General features: G+C 47.2%; 1 protein-coding gene across 2 annotated transcripts in view; it reads right to left on the bottom strand.

Annotated features, from left to right (window-relative positions):
- ACAN (aggrecan) overlaps positions 1-23,232 on the bottom strand; it is a 50,905-nt gene that overhangs the window by 12,639 nt on the left and 15,034 nt on the right. For both annotated transcript variants that reach the window (XM_026856426.1, XM_026856425.1), the window contains exons 2-12: positions 15,418-15,494; positions 14,497-14,868; positions 13,035-13,209; positions 12,364-12,491; positions 11,467-11,760; positions 9,208-9,720; positions 8,532-8,706; positions 7,979-8,106; positions 7,564-7,857; positions 7,212-7,403; positions 3,265-6,522 (exon numbers count right to left, since the gene is read on the bottom strand). In XM_026856426.1, coding sequence (XP_026712227.1) covers positions 3,265-6,522; positions 7,212-7,403; positions 7,564-7,857; positions 7,979-8,106; positions 8,532-8,706; positions 9,208-9,720; positions 11,467-11,760; positions 12,364-12,491; positions 13,035-13,209; positions 14,497-14,868; positions 15,418-15,487 — 5,599 coding nt within the window. In that variant the 5' untranslated portion in view covers positions 15,488-15,494. The remainder of the gene's footprint in view (positions 1-3,264; positions 6,523-7,211; positions 7,404-7,563; positions 7,858-7,978; positions 8,107-8,531; positions 8,707-9,207; positions 9,721-11,466; positions 11,761-12,363; positions 12,492-13,034; positions 13,210-14,496; positions 14,869-15,417; positions 15,495-23,232) is intronic.

Below are 23,232 nucleotides of genomic sequence, written 5' to 3'. Positions count from 1 at the left end.
AAATACTAAAAAATACTGGCACTCCAAGCGTTAATCTTCAGTCTTCTCGTGCTTCTGGCTCTGGCTTTTAGAAAGAAGTGGAGGCTACAGCAGGGCAGAAGAATACCATTCTTCTTAAATCATCCCACTAAAAAGACTGCTGGATCTAACTGGAACCCTTCAACGACAGGACAAGAGGGCACCAGCCACACGCCTCCCTGCTCCTCACTCACAGCTCCTGTAAGCTGAACTAGCTTCACCCATGCTTTAATGTTAGTCAAAATCAATGGCACTTAATGGGTATCCATTACATCCTACGAACTCTGAGCACTGCACAAGGCACCGATCTTTTTTTGCAAGAGCTAAATTTCAAGACTGGGAAGCTTCAGGTAAAAAGGCAGCCACAACATGGGAAACAGCATTTTGGGTTTCAGCCTGTGGTTCTTCCTTGTAGACTTTCTATTTTCACAGTCCCCAGAGCACTGTAAGGAGTAACATTTGAGAAAAGGAAATCTGTGATTATTTTTCCTCATTTTTAGTTCCTTTGTCATCACTTTGCTCTAATTCTCTAGAAGAAGTTTGCTTGTTGCTGGGGCATTGCCAGTTCATGGTCAATACACTTTCTTTCCACCTGGATTCTGCTTCCTTCAAACTCTGAAGAGGATTGCGTTCAACACTATAGGGACACTGCAGTAAAGAATCTTACCAATAAAAAGACAAGTTTTACCCTAGAATATCTTCCCTGCTGGGAGCACCAGCCATGCGTGTGTACTCCAGCCCATCTTTAGTTTATAAAGAGTCTACAATTAAACTTCATGTAGTTGTTGCTTACCGTTCCCTGTCACCTGCTAAGAAACCCCAGCTGCTACATCGTCATCTCTGTGACTTGCAAATACACATGTTCCAATTTCAGAACATTTTTTAAGCTTCTTCACACATGAGCTGCTAAACACATGGTTTTCTTTCAAAATACTTCACAAGAATGTTGGCTAACAAATGCTCCGAAGAATCTGGCAATCGCCTTGTGGGTAATTTATAAAAAGAAAAAGCAATGAAATAAAACCATACTTTGGGGCCAATATTTTTTTTTAGATTTTTTTTTTTTTTTTAAATTTATTTTAACTGAGCCTCACCGGCTAGTTTCCTTCCTTCCCCTCAACCCTGCCTTTGTTGGCTTGTTTTTGTCTCCGGGCTTGGACATGGCTGTGGGCATGGCCCAAAAGCAGAGCCCATGGGCTGTGCACGGAGGGCTGTTGGGTGCTAACTCCTGCAGCACTCTGCCGAGCCCCAGACGCCGTGCCAGCCTGGACCAGTGCTGTGGGAATGACCCTGCTGACGTGCCCTCGCCCTCTCCGGCAGCATCCACTGTGCAGCTGCTCAGCAGAGACAGACAGGACCTCGAATGTATTATAAGCAGGTCTGAACAAAGGTTTGTGATTACCTGTTTTCTCAGAGGGAGAGAAATGACGCAGAGGGAAAGGCAGTGACTCATCCGAAACACTTCGGAGATGGAAATGATGTTAGAAACCAGGCTGAGCTTCACAAAGCCCTGCACTTACAGACACTTATGGAGTCCAGAGCTACCTATGCTGAATGGTGTAAATTAACCGAAAAGAAGCAGTTCAGGAGGTAGTGTGGGAAGGGACTGGAATTAATATTACATTTGCTAAAAGAAGCTGAGCAAATCTCTTTGCACATACATTTTTTTAACCACACTTAAACAATATATCCTACATGAACGTGTGGCCCATGGAGAACTGAGCATATGTAAGACCTTTGTACAACAGCACAAATATTGATGGTTTTCAATGATGCCTGTCACCAGGAGCCTGCTCCTGACTGCAGCAAAGTGAAACCAGTATGTCGTGGGACATCCTGTGTTACCAGCACTGGTCTCCTCCTTTGGCCAAGAAGCAGCCACCAGCAAGCACAACCGCATCCCATCTCATTTTCTTCTCACTGCAGTATCCTAATGCCTCCATGGTACCTGAACACTGCTCGGAGGATGCTTGTCAGAAAGCTATCAGGGTGTTTGCATCAGAAATGGTTACTCAGATTTAGATATTGTCTCTGTTTATACTTCGCAGCAAGAGATCCTACCAAACACGGATAGCTAAAATGCCAAAAAGGGGCAGGATGGAAGGAAGGGCATTTATCAGCAGAGTTGACAAAAAGTAGCGATGCTCTGAGCATTGTCTCACATATTTAACCCATTCTAACTGCAAAGAGCAGCTTAAGACACAGACTAGAGGGCAGCCATGCTCTGTGCCAAAGGGATCGGAGCACTTTGCTCAAAGAAAACATCGCACTCAGTGCAGATGATGCTGAAGACAGACATTTTTGTCCCCAGCTGGCTTGCTTTGCCTCTTACCCCTTGGCAATGCAAAGCTGCTGATGACCAGCCTCCCACTCCGGAGCAAGTGCTATGGAACACTCAGGGATACAGGCAGCAGGTCAATGGAAAGAGAAACAAAACAGGACAGAGGCTTGCAGCCCGTCTTATCCAACTTCTCCTCTGCATCCACCAGTCAGGGTGGAAGTCTCTGTAGGGTGGAGCCATCTTTGCTCTTGTTTTCACATGAGAAGAAAAAAATGTTGTTTTCTCTGGATTATAGCAATGCCTTAGAGAAATTTCAGAGGGGAGTGAATGCCCTAGTGCCTTCCCCAGCTATATCACACCCAGGGACCCGGCCACAGCAGCTCTCAATGACCATTAACAGAATACTCTTTGACGAGCCCCCATCTCCAGCAGCACAGAGAGGAGAGCTCGCCTATATCCCGTTGGTGACCTGGGTACTCCGGGGGACACAGGCAGATGATGCCTCCAACATGTTCCCGGCAGGTGCCAGTTCCACTGGCCTGCTCATCATGGCTGAGGTGCAGCTGGGGCCACCAGGAACAGCAGTTCAGAGTGACTGATACCTACTGCTGTGGTGCAGTGGGGGAAGGCCAGGTATGCATCTCCTGGTGCTTCCCTTGAACTGGTCATCTGCTCTCCCCAGGGGCATCCAATTGCCATGGGAAGGCAGAAGGGAGGTCCTGGAGGCTTCTGAGGATGCAGTTATGGTGGCTGGATAATTGCATTACCTGTCCAAACACGGACTATCATCTGTTAAGACAGAAGCTATTGAACACGACCTGTGAAAAAACCCACATGTTTATGGCTTCCCACCACAATAATGTTCTGCTCAAGTCTGCTTCTGCGTTAATGTTCTCTGCTGTAGGAGAAGCAAAAAAGTGACAGCTATGCCCCCTCCCTCCCTGCCATATGAGAAGACACGGTACCTTCTGTAGTGGGTCCTAACGCATCTATTGCTTCTTGTGAGGCTTGAGGCAGGGCAGCAGTAGCGGTGGCCAGCAGATGGGGATTGTCTAGAACAACAGCTGTCTCCGTCTCTTGTCCTGGCACTGCGGGAGGGGAGGGCTCTATTTCAAGCTGAGCCTCTTCGGGGTTCCTGGGTCTCTGTGGTGGTTCAGCATCTGGAGTACTGGTACTAACCACAACATCTGGGGCAGAGGTTTCTCCTGAAATGCCTACGATTGAGTGTATCACAGCTCCAGATGTTGCATCAGGAATTTCCTTTGCCTCGGGAGCACCAGAGGGCTCACCACTGGCCAAAGATGTGCCGGCTGTTTCGATGTTAACAGCAGGCAATGTGGATGCTTCTCCACTGATTTCGTGGACTGGGGATGTTTCTATGCTAATCTCAGGAAATGCAGATGTTTCACCCCGGGCTTCTTGACTTGTGGATGTTTCTATTCTCATTTCAGGAAATGCAGAGGTTTCCCCACTTACTTCTTGAACCGTGGATGTTTCTAGGATAATTTCAGGATAGGCAGATGTGTCACCCCTGGCTTCTTGACTTGTTGGTGTTTCTATGCTAACCTCAGGGACTGCAGATGCTTCCCCACTGATTTCGTGAAGTGTAGAAGTTTCTATGCTAATCTCAGGGAAGGCAGATGTTTCACCTCGGGCTTCTTGACTTGTTGATGTTTCTATCCTTATTTCAGGATAGGCAGATGTTTCCCCACTGATTTCGTGGACCGTTGAAGTTTCTATGCTAATTTCAGGAAAGGCAGACGTTTCCCCACTGATTTCGTGGACCGTCGAAGTTTCGATGCTGATTTCAGGGAATGCAGATGTTTCCCCGCTGGTTTCATGGACTGTGGATGTTTCTATGCTAATTTCAGGATAGGCAGATGTTTCACCCCGGGCTTCTTGATTTGTGGATGTTTCTATTCTAATTTCAGGAAATGCAGAACTTTCTCCACTAATTTCATGGACTGTTGACGTTTCTATGCTAATTTCAGGAAATGCAGACGTTTCCCCACTGATTTCATGGACTGTTGAAGTTTCGATGCTGATTTCAGGGAATGCAGATGTTTCTCCACTGGTTTCATGAACTGTGGATGTTTCTATGCTAATTTCAGGGTAGCCAGATGTTTCACCCCTGGCCTCTTGACTTGTGAAAGTTTCTATTCTGATTTCAGGAAATGCAGACGTTTCCCCACTGATGTCTTGACTCGTGGATGTTTCTATTCTAATTTCAGGAAATGCAGATGTTTCCCCACTGATTTCTTGCATTGTGGATGTTTCTGTGCTACTTTCAGGAAATGCAGAGGTTTCCCCACTTACTTCTTGAATTGTGGATGCTTCTATGATAATTTCAGGGTAGCCAGATGTTTCACCCCTGGCTTCTTGACTTGTGGTTGTTTCTATGTTAAATTCAGGAAATGCAGATGTTTCCCCACTGATTTCTTGTATTGTGGATGTTTCTATACTAGTTTCAGGAAATGCAGAGGTTTCACCACTGATTTCATAAGCTGTTGATGTTTCTGTGCTACTTTCTGGCAATACAGATGTTTCCCCACTCAGTTCACCAGATGCAGAGGCCTCACCACTTGGCCCAAAACTGTAGGGAAATGTGACAGCTGTTTCCCCACCCAGTTCCTGTGACACTGTTGGTCTTGTCACAACTTCTACTAAATCAGAAGTGACTAAAGTGACATCTGGAAGCCCCGAAGCCTCCCCACTACTATCAGTCACTGCTGAAGATTGTCCACTTAGATCTGTGGCTCCAGAAAAGTCTCCACTCCCATACGGGATCCCAGATGGCTCTCCACTGAAGTCTCCTGTCCCTGAAGGAAGCCCACTAGTCTCCATGGCTCCAGACCCTTCTCCAGATAGTCCTCTGTCTCCAGAAGGAAATCCGCTGATTTCTATCATCCCAGACGGCCCTTCTCCCACCTCTTGTGCAACAGACGTCTGTGTTACAATTTCCACTGAACTGGTATCCACAAGAGAGACTGTGGGAAAGCCAGAGGTGAGTCCACTTCCCTCTCCAGACGGTAGGACGCTGGTGACATCAACTCCAGAGGCTTCTCCACTGCTGTCAATCACTCCACTCGGATATCCGCTTATCTTGAGCACTCCAGAAACACTCCCACCAAAGTCTACATGCCCAGAAGACTCACCACTGATGTCTAAACTCCCCGATACCATGCCTGATGCATCTTCACCTCCTGAAGGCAATCCACTGATTTCCAAAATCTCTTTTGCTTCCGCTCCCGTAATTGAGGGGGTTGTTGTCACTTCCTCCAAACTGGTATCTATGAAGGTAATGCCCGAGGCCTCACCACTTCCATCGATACCAGAAGTAAGGCCACTTAGGTCCACCAGGCCACTGAACACAAGTGTTCCAGATGGTTCTCCACTGACATCCAGTCCTGAGGGCAACCCGCTGAGCTCAGGCACCCCAGAAGGCTCTCCACTGAGCTCAGGCACCCCAGAAGGCTCTCCACTGAGCTCAGGCACCCCAGAAGGTTCCCCGCTGAGCTCAGGCCCTCCAGAGGGCTCCCCGCTGAGCTCAACTCCTGAGGGTAACCCTTGAGCTCCACCACTGGTGTCCCACTCAGTGGATGGGAACCCTGATAGATCTCCTTCACCGCTAACTCCGATGGATCCTTTTCCCTCCTCTCGCCGTTCTGGTGCTGTTGTTACAACTTCCACCAATGTGGTATCCACAAGAGATATGGTAGGAAAACCAGAGGTGAGTCCGCTTTCCTCTCCAGATGACACACCACTGACTAGCTCAGTGCCAGAGGTTTCTCCACCTAATCCAGAAGGCATCCCACTGCTTTCCACTCCAGATGGCATCCCACTAAATTCTGGTATCCTTGAAATAGACACTGATACATCTTCTTCTGCAGAAGGTAAGCCACTGATGTCAACAATGCCAGAAGGCATGCCACTCAGGTCCCCTGAGGGTAGCCCACTTTCTCCAGGTAGAAAACCACTGATATGCAGGTCTACTGATGGTAATCCACTTTCTCCAATCCCTGAGTGTTCTCCACTATGTTCTAATACTCCAGAAGTTGGTTCTCCACTTGTATCCGGGACTCCAGATACCCACCCGGATGCTGAAACTTCACCACTGACTTGTTCTCCAGACTCAGTCACCTCCCCCGGCACTTTGCTGATGGAAGCATCAGTACTTGTTTCCTCTGGTATTACAGTAGCTGGAGGAAAAGCAGATGGACTCACTGGAAAAGAGTGAACAAAGACAGTGGATAGGAAAATTCTTTACTAAATTGTTTTAAAGAAACTATTAACAGTTTCCCGATTGACTTTATACCTCCAAACTGATACCTTTGGGATAAAAGCACAAAGTCGTATGTGCTTGCAGAAATAATTCGGTCCCTTCAAATTTGTTAATAAATATTCTATCTTAAACAACTGTAAATTAAATATCTCTGGGGAACTGACAGACTATATACTCTTTTGACTTGGGACAATGGCAATAGCAAGACAAATTCCCAGGTGCCAAAACCCAGCTACTGCTTCCTCAGAGATAACATGTAGAAGAGAAAAAGTTTGGTTCTGCTCTGACCACACTGCAGCTCTGTCCTCCCTGGAAGGCATGGCCTGAGATCTGTTTCTAGCCTGTCCTCCCCATCCCAGATACACAACAACGTGTTTTGTAAGGTGCTCTGGCAATGCTGTGTGTGCTGGTCTGCTGGTCATTCAGTTCAGTCCTAGACAAAAGTTCAGTAATATATACGTGTTTATTACTCCTCCTGTGTGCACAGCTTGACTTTGTTAATATGGTGATAATTGTCTAGATTTAGAGGGACTCCCCTTGAGCAGGGACACAGCCCATTTATTTTGGGAGTGTCCCAACCCTATAACACCAGCCAAGTGCAAGCCCAGAGATGGGGAAGCTCTGACCCACCTGAGAGCAGCGACATGTCAGTTGGAAAGACCTCTGTCCCCCAGGCTGTCTGGTTTTCAGGTTGAGTGGCAAACTCTGTCTCCACGGTCACCTCCTCCCCGGATGGTACACCCTCCACTCCAGGGATCACTTGGGTTGCTAGCACATCTTCAAAGAATGAGGTGATCCCCTCCTCCTCCACAGGTGGCAGAGCTGGAACAAAAATGTATTTGAAGGTGTTTCAAAAAATTCAAGTCCAAGATGCCGGTGAAGTGTTTTGCCCAAACTGGCACCCGATGTGCCCAACCTCCCTTGTGACATCCTCTTCCCCAGTGAGACAGGTCTACAAGCCCTGTAAGGGGTGGGAAGGTACCTCTGAAGCAGAAGGCATGATGTCGGGACAGCGGGTCAGGAAATCCCGTCTGGTTGTAGTGCTGGTAGACAGTTCTCACGCCAGGTGCATCCCCCCCGCAGGCAGGACGGGGGGTCACGATGGGATAGCGGAGGCTGCCGTCGGCCAACCAGCCAGCATAGCATCTGTCCAGGCCCTGCTTCCAGGCAGCGTGGAGTTGGCCAACAGAGGCCAGCGTGGCATTTTGGCTCTCACAGTACTGCTGAGCTTCTGGGAAGGTGAACTGCTCTGGCTGGCTTGCAAAGAACACCTCACCTGAGAGATGGGAGAGAAAACAGGCGTGAGTCCCTGCGTCCCACCCATGCACACGCAGATGTGGAGGTGTGAAGCACATTTTTGCTCCACAGCCGTGCCCAGAGGAAGGGGGAGAACGTACCCTTGAGCCTGTCAATGTAGCAGTACACATCGTAGGTCTCTGAGGCCGGGCGCATGCCGTAGGACCGCACGCCTGGAGATCTCTCTTTGTCTCCTACACAGTTATTTCGGGGATTCACAATGGGATACCTACCAAAAGAAGGAGAGAGAAGGTAACCCAAGGTCAGCCTTCTGTACCCTGGACTGAAGAACCTCAGTGTACTCGTGTGGAGGACATGAACACTTCACTGTTAGAGGTGCTCAAAGCCCCCAGCATGAATCAGAAACAAGTCCACTTACAGCTTGGGACAATGAATACAAACTTCCCTCCACTTTTCCTACATGTCAGGGGAGCTCATTGCTGCAGGATGTATACACAGGTGAGGAAACAGGTAGGACAGGTTGAGAAGACCAGGTCTATTGACCACTAGATACCATGGCCTGGAGACAACCTTAGGTCAGGAAAGCTTTAGATATTGATGAGCAGAGCATCAGGACAGACCAGAATAAAACCTCAGTTTCACGGCTGAAGAGTCATTTTGAGAGGTGTCTTCCTCAAGTCAATATGGTTTTACCTGACTGTCTGGTCCCGCAGCCAGCCAGCATCGCACTGGTCAAAGCCAGCCTCGTAGGCAGCCTGGAGCTGTTCAGGAGTGGCGATAACTGCATTGTTCTCCAAACAGGCCTGCTGGGCTTGGACGAAGGAGAAGGCATATCTGCTGGTGGCAGCGCGGTAGTGAAATACCACACCTGGGGAACGAGAAGCTGTGGTGAGACAGGACCCCTCCTCCACCGAGACTGGTGACCAGAAAGGGTGTTCCCAACAACAGTGCAAGGACCAGTGACTGTCAGACCCACTTTGATGGAGATGCCTCATTCGTTGAGCTCTGTTGCTATTAAGAGTGATGTTCTGGGGATCTCTTTAGCCCTCCTCTAGGATCGTCCTATACTGACTTTCCCCTTTCCAGGAGGTGGATACAGGTGGGAGTGCAGAGTGTGGCCTCTGCAGCCTCAGGCATCAACCAGCTGAACCCTTTTCAATGGGGTGATGGGGTGGCCCACAGCCTCCTCCTCACCCCTCCTGTCCTACTGTAGTGGAGGCACTCAGCCTGTCCCTGTCCCCAAACAGGCCCGCACACCTCTAGGAATCTGGATGCCCTCTGTGACAGCAGAAGCTCAGGCAGTTTTCAGCTGAATAGTTACTTCTAGGAGAAACTGATCTTCAGGCTTCTCGGAGTCCTGGTGACTTACCAGTGGGTGAGACAGGCTGCTCAGGGAGGAGACCAACACCGGGGGCTGCTGTCACTCGCACGAGCTGATCTTCCACTGTGAATGCTGAAGCAGACTCTAGTCCTGGTGTGGCAGTCACCCCCACGACTTCTTCCACTGAGCTCACCTCTGGTGTTTCAGTGGTGATGGCAGTGCCTAAAGCCATGGTGGTGACCTCTTCGGGTACAGCCCACACCCCTGTGACATCCCCCCTAGTCACATTCTCCTCCTCTGGGGTAGCTGTCTCTACTGTGACACCGGTGGTGAAGAGATCAGGCAGGACAGTGAAGCCCTCGTGCAGCTCGGTGGCGGTGGGTGTGATCTCGATGGGCTCCAGGGTGGCGATGCTGCCGCGGGCCTCCTCCTCTGTGGCATTGCGTGGCAGAGGTAGCTCCACTTCAGTCTGGGTGACGGTCTGGACAGTGAAAGCACTGCCCAGCTCCCTTCCCACCTCGTCGATTAACCGCCCTGGGACCTGAGTCTCAATGTCGTCCCCTACATCAGGAGTCAAAGAAGCAATCAGAGAGGACATGGTCAGTCTAGCAAGGTGTACTGTGCTGGTGCTGCCTCTGAGAAGAAACTGGATGTTTGCTGGCTCTGAGAGGAGCAGAGAAATCATGACTGGTGAAATAAATGGTTTTCCTTCCTCCACTATGGCTCTCTACACACTTTAGCATGGAGGGCATATTCATGAGTTAGATGCAATAAGCCACCACATGCTCCACAGCTGGTCTATCAGAGGAGACTTTCCCTGCTCTCTTTCCCGGGAACACCTTGCCCATATCCAAGTCTGCACTGACCTCTAGTGCCTGCTATAAGGAATTTAAGGTGGCCTAAGGGGAGTTTGGATAACCTCCACAGCAGGTCTGAGCTGTGGGAGAAAGACAACTGGATCCTCACACTCAGGGCATGAAGTGTCACCAGGATCACGATCCCCTCCTGCTCTGCCTAGGTGATGACTTAAGAGTTCATCACATAAAGACATGCTAACCCCAACACCAGGACAGCCAAGACCACTTGCTGTACCAAATACACTCAAACATCTCCCACCTTTCCCCTCCCAAATCACTTTTCCACTCAAGTCACATCCCTTGGGTGTAGGAGAACATGCTCAACGTGCCAGTGAGCAGGTCAGACTACAGCAAGGACTGTGGTTTAAAGAGCAGCATAAAACAGAACTGAGCAGGTGAGAGGGGGATGGAACATCTTGGATAGGCAGCGAGGCATGTCTCAGCTGAGGAGGGAGAGATAATGAGAGACACTGTCAGACTTTTTCCCAAATACTGCTTTCCCTGCTCTATTTATTTCCAATTCCATTTTCCTGCTAGTTCATTTTATCCAGTAACTCTCAGACCTCAAGAGATTCAGAGAATTAGAGATGCTCAGACAAGGACTGACTGTACTCAGCAGTTTCAGATGCATACCCTGAGATAACCAGACGGCTATAGCTTGGTGGATCAATCTTTAGCTTTGCCATGTCACTGAATACCTCCAAGGGGTCTGGGAGGTTTTGCAGGGACTCCTGACACACTGATCATGCACGCATCTGGGCACAATATGTATCAAAGGGATTTAAAAACATATTTTAAAATATTATTATATTTTTAAAGATGGCAGTCTTATTTGAATGTTAGCCTCTGGTTGCCCTGAGCAGACCATGTACTACTGTGCTTTGTGCCCTTCTTGCTGCAGGGAGAAGTGTGCAGTTAGAAGAAAAGGGAAGTAGCTGGGATGCTCTCAACTTCCTAGGTGCAATTTTGTCCCATTTCTGATTGCCAGAGGCTGCTGCAGTTTCTGATTTATCCCAGCGTGGAACATCAGGCACGTGTCTGTACCACATCACATCTATAGTGTCTGTAGCACTAAACACATCTTCAGGGTCAGATCTGTTCTCTCTTTCCTTCTCTTCCACCTCCAGCATTCAAAGCCTTGTACATGAAGCACCTGAGCTCTGCTTCATGTCTCCAGGAGAGCTGCCAAAGCTGGAAGGTGTGGGAGGACTAGAGAAAAGAGGGCTGTGTTACATCCACCTCCTCAGAGCCCTCCCTGTACAGATCAGGCATCCATGCACTCACTTTCTGGATCTGCTTCCTACCTGAACACGAACGGGGGACTAAGTCCTTTGCAAACCTGCTTTCCTCCTGCTTTTTAAAAATAAATATTAAAGAAGCAAGAGGTTAGCTCTGACCAGGGAGCTCCTGCGAGTCACGTTGCTTAGACCCACAGCCCTGATGTACTCACCACTGTAGCAGATGGCATCGTAGCGAGAATGGGGGTGAGGGTACCCCGTTTGGTTGACGTAGAGGTACACAGTCCGCACGCCCACCAGGTTTCCCCCACAGTTGGGCCGTGCTCTGGAAATGGGGTAACGGACGCTACGATCGGCCAGCCAGCCTGCGCTGCACATATCCATGCCGTCCTTCCAGGCCAAGTACAGCTCTCCTGTGGTGGCCAAACGCGCTCCCAGACTGTGGCATTTGTCAAAAGCTTCTTGGAAGGTGAACTTCTCGGGGGCGGTGGCATAGAAGACTTTACCTGCAATCACACCGCCCGTTAGTACAAGAATTAGCTGTAGAATTTAATCCCTATTCCCTTTGTTTCCCCATCCCACTCCTGAGAATCTAGATAAGATGAAAAATCCTGTGTATTACAGCTGAACTGCAACTCCACGTTGGTGACTCTATACAAAGACCAGAAGAAAGGGAGCGTTTCTGAATACAGACTGGAGTAAAACATATCAAACCAGCTCTGGAGCCACAGGGCAAGAGGAAGACAAAGGACAATTTCAGTTCTGATGTGTTGAATAATTCAACGGATCCCTGTCACAGGCATGGGTGATGGACACCTCTGAATGTTGCACCCTCACACGGATGACCAGAGACATGCAGGATGGCATGGACTCTGGTGGAAGTTAGACGGACTCCACCCTGTACTGCATTAGTCATTTGACATTAAAGTTGTCCAAGGTCTAACAAAGAGACTGTAGAGAACATCTGGCCTTGCTGGAATATGTGCTTTTCCATCTTTAACTTGCCTTGCCTTTAGGCCCTTTGCCTCTCTATTTACTGTTGTCCAGTCTAAGCATGATCAGAGCCTTGGCTGCTTCTGCATCTTGTAACAATAAAAGCCCCAAATCACCTTGCATTTGCTCTGCATAGCAGTAAACATCATAGGTTTCATCTGGCTCACGGACACCGTAGGTCCTCACTCCTGGAAATTCATCCTTGTCGCCGTAGCAGCGCTCCCGGGGCCAGTGGATGGGGTACCTGGGGGAGAGAGGGTGCATAAGGAGTGGAGGGGGCAGGAGCGAGGCTGGGATGGAGCTGTGGAACACTGCACAGTGTGATGATTTATGATTTCTCCTGGGTTATGGGGAAGGATGAACTGCTGTCCTGCCCTCCTTGTGATGGTCCTGAGCACAGCAGGTCCCTGGGAGCACTGACCAAGGACATCAGGCCAAGGTGTCTTCCCAATGGGGGATGCACAGCTCAGTACAGTTGAGCCAGGTTTGTGCACCTTGGTATAGCATCTGTTTTGTTCAGGGAGGATGAGGCATCAGGATTAGGCGATTGTCCACTCGGCTGTCACCACTAGCTGAGGAGGACGGTGGTCACTCTGCTTCCCTACTATAGACTCTCTCCCGGCAGAGAATGACTTTCAATCCGCCACCTCCCTTCTGCACACCAGCAATTACAATAGCTGCTATTCAGCAACTGTGTCTCAACCATTTTTAGTCAGTGGCTTCATTACAGAAGCCCTTCCCTAAATGACCCTGCTGTGGCCTTCCTTTCCCCTTTCCCATTCTTTACCTGACAGTCTGATCAGCCAGCCAGCCAGCATCGCACTGCTCGTACCCATCCTCGTAGGCAGCTTGCAGCTGCTCGGGAGTAGCAATGACAGCACTGTTCTGGATACAGGCCTGCTTTGCTTTCTCGAAGTTCAAGGTGTACCTTGTGGAGATTGCTCTGTAGTGGAATACGACGCCTGGAAAACACAACACAACGGTCATCACTCACACGTCTGCTAATGAGCAACCAGCCCCTTTCTTTCCAAAGAAGTTACGGATTTAAAGAACAAATGCTACGTGTCAACTAGGAACAATGAGCTATTTATGCTGATTGTCTGTATTTGAGCATCTCAAGCCAAGGGCGACTTGATGGGCTTCTTTCACAGGACCTGGTGGAGCACGCTGGTGACCTGGGACAGGGACTCCTCTCCCATGGTGCTGTAACAAAGTCATGGTACATTAAAAGACAATACCTGAATGAACAGTGGGAGGAAACCCATCGCCCAGAACACTAAGCTATATCACCATCAGAAGGACTCAATAGTTTTCTAATACAGCTCTGAGCAACATTTTAAGTGTACAGTTCAGATAACAGCCAGTGGGCAGAGCAGGGACTGTGATGCTGTGCAGGTTTGAAAGCTGCCACCTCCCAAGTCCCTGCTCAGGACCAAGGGTGCAGAGTGTCAATCGCTGTACAGACACCCAGGAAACAATAACAAGAGGCAAATATACTTAAAATCTTCAGATTTGCTGCTAACATTTCTAAGTCGTATTTATTTGATGAAAGATGGCTATCAGTAGAGTCTGGTCTGACATGAGCAGGCTTTAAGTCAAGATGAAAATTCAGCAGGAAGGATATGAGTGGGCTCCCAGCCTCCACTGTACTCCAGTGCATGTGAACAGCAGAGACTTGCTGGTTAACTGCTGTAGTGGAAGTTGTCTCCCTGTCCTACACTGAAAGCAAGAACTACAATAAACATAAGGATTGTAGGAAACTTGTTATTTTATCCACCTATTACTAGGATGGGCTTTGCAAGATGATGGGGAAGTTTTTCCATAACAGACCAATTCTCCAGCTGAGGGCATCCCATCTCCTAAAATGTTTGGAAGAAATAAAAGGTCTTATAAAGGCTCTGTTCCAGCTTCACCCCTCTGAGCAATAGCCCAGCATATCCAGTACCACCTCCTGCCAAGGACGTGTCTTACTGTCTCTGTAACTCACCTTCTGCCAGAAGAATCATTTTATTGCCATATAGTCTGCCATGAGTCATTTTACTGGTTTGTTTAGTCTGGTCCTAGACTGATAAAATAAACCCATGACCCATGGCTTCTGCTCACCTACCCATTGCCTTATCTGTGACCTGACTGAAAGGGTTTATGCCTATGGGGAAAGCAGTATCTCCTCTGCCCATATATTTCTCCCTCCCTTCTGCCCAGGCCAGGCAGCAAGATCTTGAGAGGAAAGAGCAGAGGCAGGATCTCACCTTTCACTAGGACCTCTATCGTGTCTTGTCTGTCCTCAATCCCGTACATCACTTCACAGCGATAAATCCCGGTGTGGTTGGATCTCAGCGCCTTGATTTCCAAGGTGGCATCAGTGGGGATGGCAGGGTAATTGGGCAAAGAGATCGCCTCCCTGTATTCGGTGTTGAGCCGGATTTTTCCACCAGTGGCCACTAGCAAGACAACTTCGGTCCCATTTGAGAGTTTGCTCCATTTGATCCGTGGGGTCAGCAGAGCACTGGTGTCCTGCTCCTCTGGGATGTTGAAGTAACAGGGGATGTTCAGGGAGCTTCCCAGGACAACACGCAGAGGAGACTGCTCAGGTATCTTCACTTCCAGGCCATCACTACTGTCTGCCAGTTCCCAAACAAAGAAACGGTTACATCAATAACACGTTTTATCCAAAATATCCAGTGCTTCCATATGCTCCAATGCCTATATTTGCTTTGTAAACCTGTACCCACATCTTCAGACATAACCTTTTTGGTCTAGTCTGCTGAAAGTAACTTGCAGAAAGGGAAGTTACAACCATGACCCTTGTGTCATGGTTGGTTTTAGGACCTGACCAGTGCTGGATGTGGGAATGAAGGGAATGAAGGGCTCTACTGAGTGTAGCTGCTGCCCGTGCTATGAGATCACACCTGATAGGGTTTAAAAAGGGGAATGCTGAAATGCCCTTAGTTTCTCTATAAATCTGCCTTTGCTTGGAGGTATTCCCCTGGCTCCCCAAGCACAAGAACAGTAAGAGGCTATGGGGTAGCAACCATCCAGATAGAGGAGCCCTGGGTGTACGCGGAGCAGATCTTGGGTACAATTATTTCTGGCAGCTGCCCATGCTCAGAGATGGGACCAGAGTGCAGCACATTGCTCAGTCCTGCTTTCCCACACCCCAGGACACGTACCTGAGATCTCCACAGAGACGGCTGTGGTGATGACTCGCAAACACACAAACACTAATAGTAAAGTGGTCATAGTTTACCTGCAAGAAAAAAAAAACACAGCGAGAAAGGATTTATGAGAGCTGTATGTTCACAGGGAGCTGAGCGCTGCGGGTGCTGCTGTGGGGCAGTGCAATGCTTTCAGCTGCCCCTTAAGCCTCCTGCCTGTGGCTGGCAGTGAAAGCCAGTCCTTGGGAAAGGATGCTGTCTCAAAGTGCCTCTTGCTTCAGGAAATGAGTCTGTGAGACAAACAAATAAGATGATCTGCTATGTACAACAGATTGAAGTGTTATTATAGATCACTTATTATATTGCTCTCCCATTCTTTCTCTCGTGATTCAGTCTTCCCTGTGGAGCAGAAAGACAATTTTCCAACAGATCTTCATACTTATTATGTATTTACTCAAGAGGGACCATCACATCCACTAAGCCTTCGCCTCAGAGCAGGACCTGCTTCTCACCAGCATCCTTCATCCAAGCCAGCACTGGCTCTTGGGCCAGTCTCAAGATTGGATGTTTTTTGTATAATTTAAAATGCTCTTAAGGGAAATCTGGCCTCTATATGGTAGAAAAACCAAAGGTTATAATGCTTTGGTCTAGTACTCTTGCACTGGCAGCATACATAGCAAATGGATCCTGAACTGATATAAGAAATCCACAGGATGTGATTCTGGCCATCTTAACTTCACCCTAAAAATACCCACTTGGGATCCCTCATTTAGTCAGAGCAACCTGCCACTTCTGAGAGCTTTAGGAAAGGCAAGGAGCATCCTCCTGACATTGAATGGCAGAAGCAATATAGGGAGGCCAACTAAATAAATCCTAACTGGATTATCATCCAGGATGATATAATGAGATTTTAAAGAGCTACAAATGCTCAAGTTGTTTTTAGTATTTCAAATAAAAAACATGTCCTCTGGCAACACAGCATCGTTTGGCGTCACATTTCAGCACTGACTCAGAAGAACTACACCTACTGAATCACTGGTGTTTCCTTTGAAGTCACCTGTCCAAATACTGGCTGTTTAACTCCTGTGATCTAGAAAGATCCCAGCTGACAGGGAACATTGAGAGTATACGCCTATCGACCTTGCAGAAAAGTCCATTAAATATCCTCACTGGCACAAGAAAAGGCCAAAAATAAACCTCATCCTGTACAGCCCAGCATTAGCCTTTCATTTATGAAAAAATTAACCTCTGTGCACTCATTCATTTCAACATGACACATCACAAAATCTTTTCTTTGTGAAATCTTTATTAATAGAGACACCTATACTGGCCGAAAATGAGGGCTGGAACACATTAGTAGAGAATCATGGAGGCTTGAGTTTGCAGCTGTAGGGCTGAACAGGATCAAATGGACTATCTCAGTTTCTGCTAGGCCTGGGAATAAAATCTCAGTGCCAACCTCAGAGGGAAACCATGGAGTTTCGTGTCTGTTTGGGTGTGTCTCCCATTAGGAATATTTTAATAAAGGAATATTTTAATAAACAATGAATTACGAGCCATTTCTGCAGCATGGCAGTTGACCTCACCATTTCCTTCTACTGATGGCCAGTACCAAGTCAAGCTGCAGAAGAGGTCAGAGTGTTTGGCAGGCAGTACCTGGGTGATGGCAGGGGGATGTGCCCATAGGATGGGCTGTGGGGGGCACTGAAGTGCCTTCTGCTCATCAGTGAGCAAGAAGAATTGGAAACACCATCTGCTATGGATAAACAGTCTGAAATCAGCTTGGCTAAACAGCCGTACCCAAGAGTCCTTAAAGAGCTGGCTGAGTAAATTGCTGGCCCACTGATGTTCATTTATAATCTGTGCTGGAGCACTGGGGCAGGTCCCGAATACCAAAGCAATGTGCCAATAGTCAGCCAAGATACACAATGATGAGCCTCATAAATACACGCTAGTTTGATTGACATAAAATTCCAGGCAAAATAATGAAAAATCTGATACAGACTTCAATTCATTAAGCACTGAAGAATAGGCATAATATTAAACTTAGTTGCAGCACTTGTATATAAAACAGGTGCTTCCAAACTTAGTTTTATTAGCTGGCATGATGCTAAGTTTGTCTGATAAAGCTGCCTGCATGCTTGTAACATAATGTAATTAGATTCTGATAAGGCTTGGCTTTCATAGGATTCCGTGATATGAAGATATGTAATGCCAGTAGCACATACATTAAAGTGGCTTAGCACAAGCCTAGCTGGCAGGTTTCTAAAAGGAGCTGTCTGTGGGACAGTGATGTCGAAGGAGATATTTCTAATGGGCATCTACAGGGGTCAGTATTAGATCCAATGGTGTTGTCAAACAGACTATTTTAATAGAATCAAATATAACATTATACAAGGGATGCAGGACAAGCCTGACAATGGGATGGTGTGTCCTAGAAAGCAATCACTCAGGAGAGCTACTGCCATCGTCTGACATAACACCAAACAGGAAAACCTCTCAGTGCGTCTGTGGTAAGCAACGGGAATACTGCGTGCATCTCTGGGTTGGCATAAGCATATCAGGAAAAGTTGGTGCGGAATATATCCCCTAGCAAGGTTCTGAAGGCTGGAGGAAATGCCTTATGGGGGGAGAATAGGAAGTCTGAACCTGATTATTATGAAAACACCACAGAAAAAAAAAAAAAAGACTGAGAAGTTGACAACAGTGCACAAATATTGTTTCAGGCATAAGCTGCTGATACCAAAGAGCTCTTTGATCTAACAGAAAGTCATTATCAGAACTAATAGCTGGGAGCCATATGCCAAGCAAACTCAAATGGGAAACAAAGCCCCCATTCTAAACAGGGGGTGATGGATCATTGGAACTGGTACCAAGGGAAGCAATGGAGTTTCTGTCCCTTGTTAGCTTTGAATCTAGTCTTGAAGGCTTCTTTGGAAGACATGGCTTGGGCAAATGCAGGTTAGTGGTCTCGATACAGAGGTAACAGGATGAAGCTTAAGGGACCTACAGTCACAGGAGATCAGGCCAGAATGGTCCCTTCTGACATTAAAAGTAATGAATATGAATGTATCACTGTTTCGATCTCTGCTCTTGTGTTATTCATCTTGCCTAGGCAGTACAAAGAATCATGTTTATGAATATCACACACATTTTTTACCTGCCTTGCAAGATCTAAGGCAAAAAGTACATCCTGTAAAATTAACAGCCTTCCTTGCTCAGTTGCAGCCAGCCATGCCTGAAGTTCGTACAGACAAGGCATCCTGTGGCTTCGGGTCAGGCAGGGATAAAGGGATTTGGGGGTAAACTGCCAGTGAAGGAGAAGGAAAAGGGCTTAACCTGTATTTTGAGGAACACCTCCAGGTTATAGACTGGTCACATCTAACAGATGAGGCACTACGGGAAACTTGAGGCAGACACAGCTTCTGCAATTTGGTGTATCTTTAAACCTTGTTGCAAAACTGAAGTTCACTCTCTGAAGCATATTCTTGCTTAGTTAGAGGAATGCTTCCTATAAGAACAAAGAACTGTGGTACTGTGTATCCAGAGCCCTCCTATAGGTCACTGCTTTCACTACGGACCAGCCTGACATCACCTGGGGACTGTCTCCCTGGAATAAGGGAGTGTACTCACGTTATTTTTATTTGCATCATTCCAAAGCTGCCATTTCCGTGGATATCCCCTATTCTCATCCTCTGGATAAAAGGAGAAATAGGAAAGCAAAGATCACATGAGTCCTAAGAGCAGGAGTGGACCCTCTAGGACAGAAGGCATGCAGAGGGGATTCAAGTAGAGGACACTCTCCTAGCCATTGGTAACTAAGTCTTTACTCATGATACTTACTTGAGCATTAAATAAAAGCTCTTACTTTACCAGACTCCTTAAATCAGGTACTTTTCAGCCGGCTTTGTGTTTTTCCAGAATCAAATTAAACTGAACAACCCTGAGTGTCATGAGACAAGCTCAGCCAAGAGAGGCAGGCAGCTTTAGACTAGGATTGTCTACTAAAGAATAGAAATATCCTAGAATGTGGAAACAGAGACGTTTAAATAAAATGGGAGCTGGCTGGTTGAAAAGACTTTCAGGGTCCGTATCTACAGCAAACTGGTATTGTTCCAAGTCCCACACAGTTGTTATTTCTGTGTACTTTGGCAATGGGTAGGAGGAGAGCAGGTTCATCTGTGCATTAGTTAGACATCACAGAACAAAATGCTCTAAATAGAAGAGATTCACTTTGTCCCAAAAGCTCAGACAAGCCCATGTACTCCTAGTCTTATTCAAGCTTTGTGCTGATCTTTCATAAGGAAAAATAACCTCATATGATAACAGCTGGGACTAGCAGTATCTTTGCAGTTTGGTTCAGCTATGGAGATCAAACCCCAGCCTCCTCTCATCCCACAGAAGCCCAGAGGCAATAGCTTGTCCTTGTGAGCACTGGTTAAACAAATCACAGTAACAACGTTTTGGGTGTATTCTTTGAAAGTGTTGACTCTCTGCCAGTCAGAAACCCAACCTATTCCTCAGGGTGCTGTTTGCCATGTTGATCTCCATTTTTCATTCCCCTTAAGTGAGCCAAAAAGATCCAGTCCTGAGTCTGCACACAGCTCTTGTTGGGATTCGCTATGTTGGGAATGCCTTTGTTTAACGTCCCATTGTTGCAGCAGTGGTTCCATGCTTCAGTACTTCCACTCCATGCTGTCTCTGGTGGGACGTCCAAACATGTGATAATGAGCAAACAACTGCTTGAAGGAGCAGTTCTGAAAGTAAGTAAGTAAAGACAGAGGTCTGCCTGAGCAGACGTGGGTAACACAGATGATGGAAACCTGGTCTGTCTAGCCAAGGGAACTGGGGAGGTTGTTTTTCTCATTTTAATGCAACATCTAAACCAGATTATATAGCACATACCTCAAAACTGATGATCCCTCTCCTCTCACTGTCATAGAGAGGAGGGCAATTGGCTCAAGTGTGGATGTTGTCTCTACAGAGTGTGAGTTCAGCGTAGGTGAGCTGTGCCCAAGGAGCATGAACATACAGTTCAGCGTGTGGGAGAACCAACCCAGAGCAATGTGTGCTCACTGAGATGGGACCTGGAAGGGTAAGGAAGTACCTGAGCTGCATGACTGAGCTGCATGACTGAGCAGGGTAGAACTGGAGCTGGCTAAGCAGTGACAGGAATGTCCCTTGCTCAGCATCCTACTAATCGGCCCTCAACTGTATCTGAATGGCTAAGGAGAGAGGTGGACCTGAGCAACATGTTGGGGTTACAGTCAGTGCCCCCTACCATATATGTCACAAATAGCACAGGCCTTTGGAGATAACTTCTTCTGACTACTTTTTCTGGAAAATCATCAAGGTAGCCTTGTTACTGGAAAAAGTTGAGCTACTTTACAAGCTGCTGTACCCATAGGAGGTACCAGGTCACTGCTGACAAACACCAGTTTGACTGCAGAGTCCATATCTTTTAGTAGAAAAAGTCACCTTGGAGAGTTCTGCAGACACTGGTGAAGCTCCTCCCAGGGTGACTTCTAAGAGAGGATTGTGCAAGCTCTAGTGGGGAGCACTGGGATGGACTAATTCTTGCAGCACAGATCCCCACACACAAAGCAGCAACAACCACACTATGTCTGCTGGAAGATCTATGCTACCAAATACACTTCCAGCCCTGCAGATTACTTTCTTGTAAAACTCCATTTGTGTTTGCTGGGAGAACAGCTGGAGCAGGCAGCTTTTGTGGCGAGAAGATGAGGCAGGACAGGCTACACAAGGTCACAGCTATGCCCCTGCATCAGAATAACTGTCCCTGTGCAGAGTATCAAGTAGTTTGGAGGAACAAGAATCCAACCAAACTGCCACAAAAATCCCGGCCATCCTACCTTCTCTAACCAGTGACTGAGACTGAAACAAGGCCCTCTCCAATTTAGCCTGGGCCAGGAATAATTCAGGAAAAGCTCTTGCCTTTCCAAAAAAGACAGTTGGGAAATGCTGGTAGGCTCAGGAGCTCTCCACCCCGGAGAACAACTGTCCCTTTCACTGAAGTTTATTGCCACTTTATTTTATGCCTAAGGCCGTGCTTCTGTATCAGGTTGTGTGCAGACTGTCCTAAATTGGCTGCATATAAATATGTTTATTTGAGAATCTAAGTGTGTGTGGAGGGAAGTGTGTACATATGTGCAGACAGGTTTAATCCCTTGCTCTTCCAACCCTGTCCCCAGGTTTTCAAAGGACTGAAGAATCTGAAGGGAGCAAGAAAAGGAAAAGTCACTACAGGGAAAGTCCAACAAAGTGCCTATACAGTAAGACTGTACAGTGGAAAATAGCCAGATGGCCCATTTGCAGCACAGGCTAACTTGTTTGCTTGCTGGAAAGCATCTTCTGTTCTAGTCTATTTTAATTGAGTCCCATCTGCAGTTTCTCCTCTGCAGCCTTTGCTTGTTCCAGACCATGTTAATCACCCTTGTTGCAATTAAATTTATTTTCATCACCCTTAATCCTACTGTTGTCCTTTTTTTTTTTTTTTTTTTTTTTTTTTTTTTATCATTTTAAGCTTCCTTGTTTCTCAACTTTGAAGGCCTTTAATACACCTATGTATTGTTTCTGGCAGCTACAAAATGTCACTCATTACCTAGAAGATATGCCTGGGCATAAAGGTATTTCCAAAGACAGTGTTTTCTTTAAAACTGTGTATATAAAGAGGCATCTGAACAAGAGTCAAAACCAGCACTACTCATTTAGCCTTGGATTCTCTCTCTTCAACTGGTTTTCCATCCCCAGTTTATTCCCCATCAGGGAGTGGACCTTAGTTTCTCTAGGACACAGGGTCACCTCCATCCAGCCTTATTTCAGCACTATTATTTTCAGGCACCAGCACCGGGGACCAAGGGTTTGATGAGGTCTGAGGAGACACCATCACCCAAGCAGGGACATGAGGAAGGTTCTTATGTGTGTTTAGACAGCATGGTCTCATGCCCTTGTAGGCTTTGGAGTCAAACAGTGTTTTCTTCTCTCCCATGTAAAACTACAAACCATTCCTCTATGATCTCTGAGAACAAACACTTTATTGTCTCTCCGCATGTTCCCAGCCTCTGTGCAGGACTGAGAGCTTTTCTGTTAAAAACCTCAGCCTGGTCCAGGAAATGGGAGGGAAGGAAGGGGGGGAAAAATTGAGGGGAGTGGGCAAAACCAGTTTTCTTTCTTTTTTTTTTTTTTTTTTTTTTTTTTTTTTTTTGCAATAAATGCACTCCTGTGATTTTTCATGTTTTTTCAGCTGCAAAGAAAATAGGAGAAATATTCCATTCTGTCTGGCTTCCAAACCATTCTGAGAGTAAGGTCTTTATATACAGAGCAGCTTGGATGCTGCTCCTGCCTGCTCTGTTTCTGAAACCATCACTGGAACAATAAAGCCCTTTTTTCCCCAATCAGAAAGACACACGGCAATAACTGCTCAGATATTTTGTCATCGAGGATCTAGTCCTCCACACACTGACAGTCTTGTGGCATTGGCTGCCTGGATCGTTACAGGAGATGGCAAACTGACAGCATCAAGGCGCTCTTAGTCCATAAGGCACAAAGCAGAGAATGTTTGTTGAAGACGAGGGATAATGTCAGGTTCCACCTCAAGCCTCAGCTGGCTCCTGTCCTGGAGCACCCCTTGCTACTGCAGGCATGAACACGGTCAGACACACCTCTGCTAATATGCCCTGGTGACGGGATCAGCATGCACCTCAGCCATTACGTGTGGTCCAGAGCTCCTCTCTGTCCTCCTCCACAAAGGACCAAAGTTGCCTCAACCTGTAATTTTGATTCTGTGCTATTCCATTTTCAGCGTCTTTA

This window comes from Athene cunicularia (genome assembly GCF_003259725.1).
Source record: "Athene cunicularia isolate RWA chromosome 10 unlocalized genomic scaffold, athCun1 chr10_part1, whole genome shotgun sequence".
NCBI classification, from domain to species: domain Eukaryota; kingdom Metazoa; phylum Chordata; class Aves; order Strigiformes; family Strigidae; genus Athene; species Athene cunicularia.
This window is presented reverse-complemented; position numbering and strand designations above follow the sequence as displayed.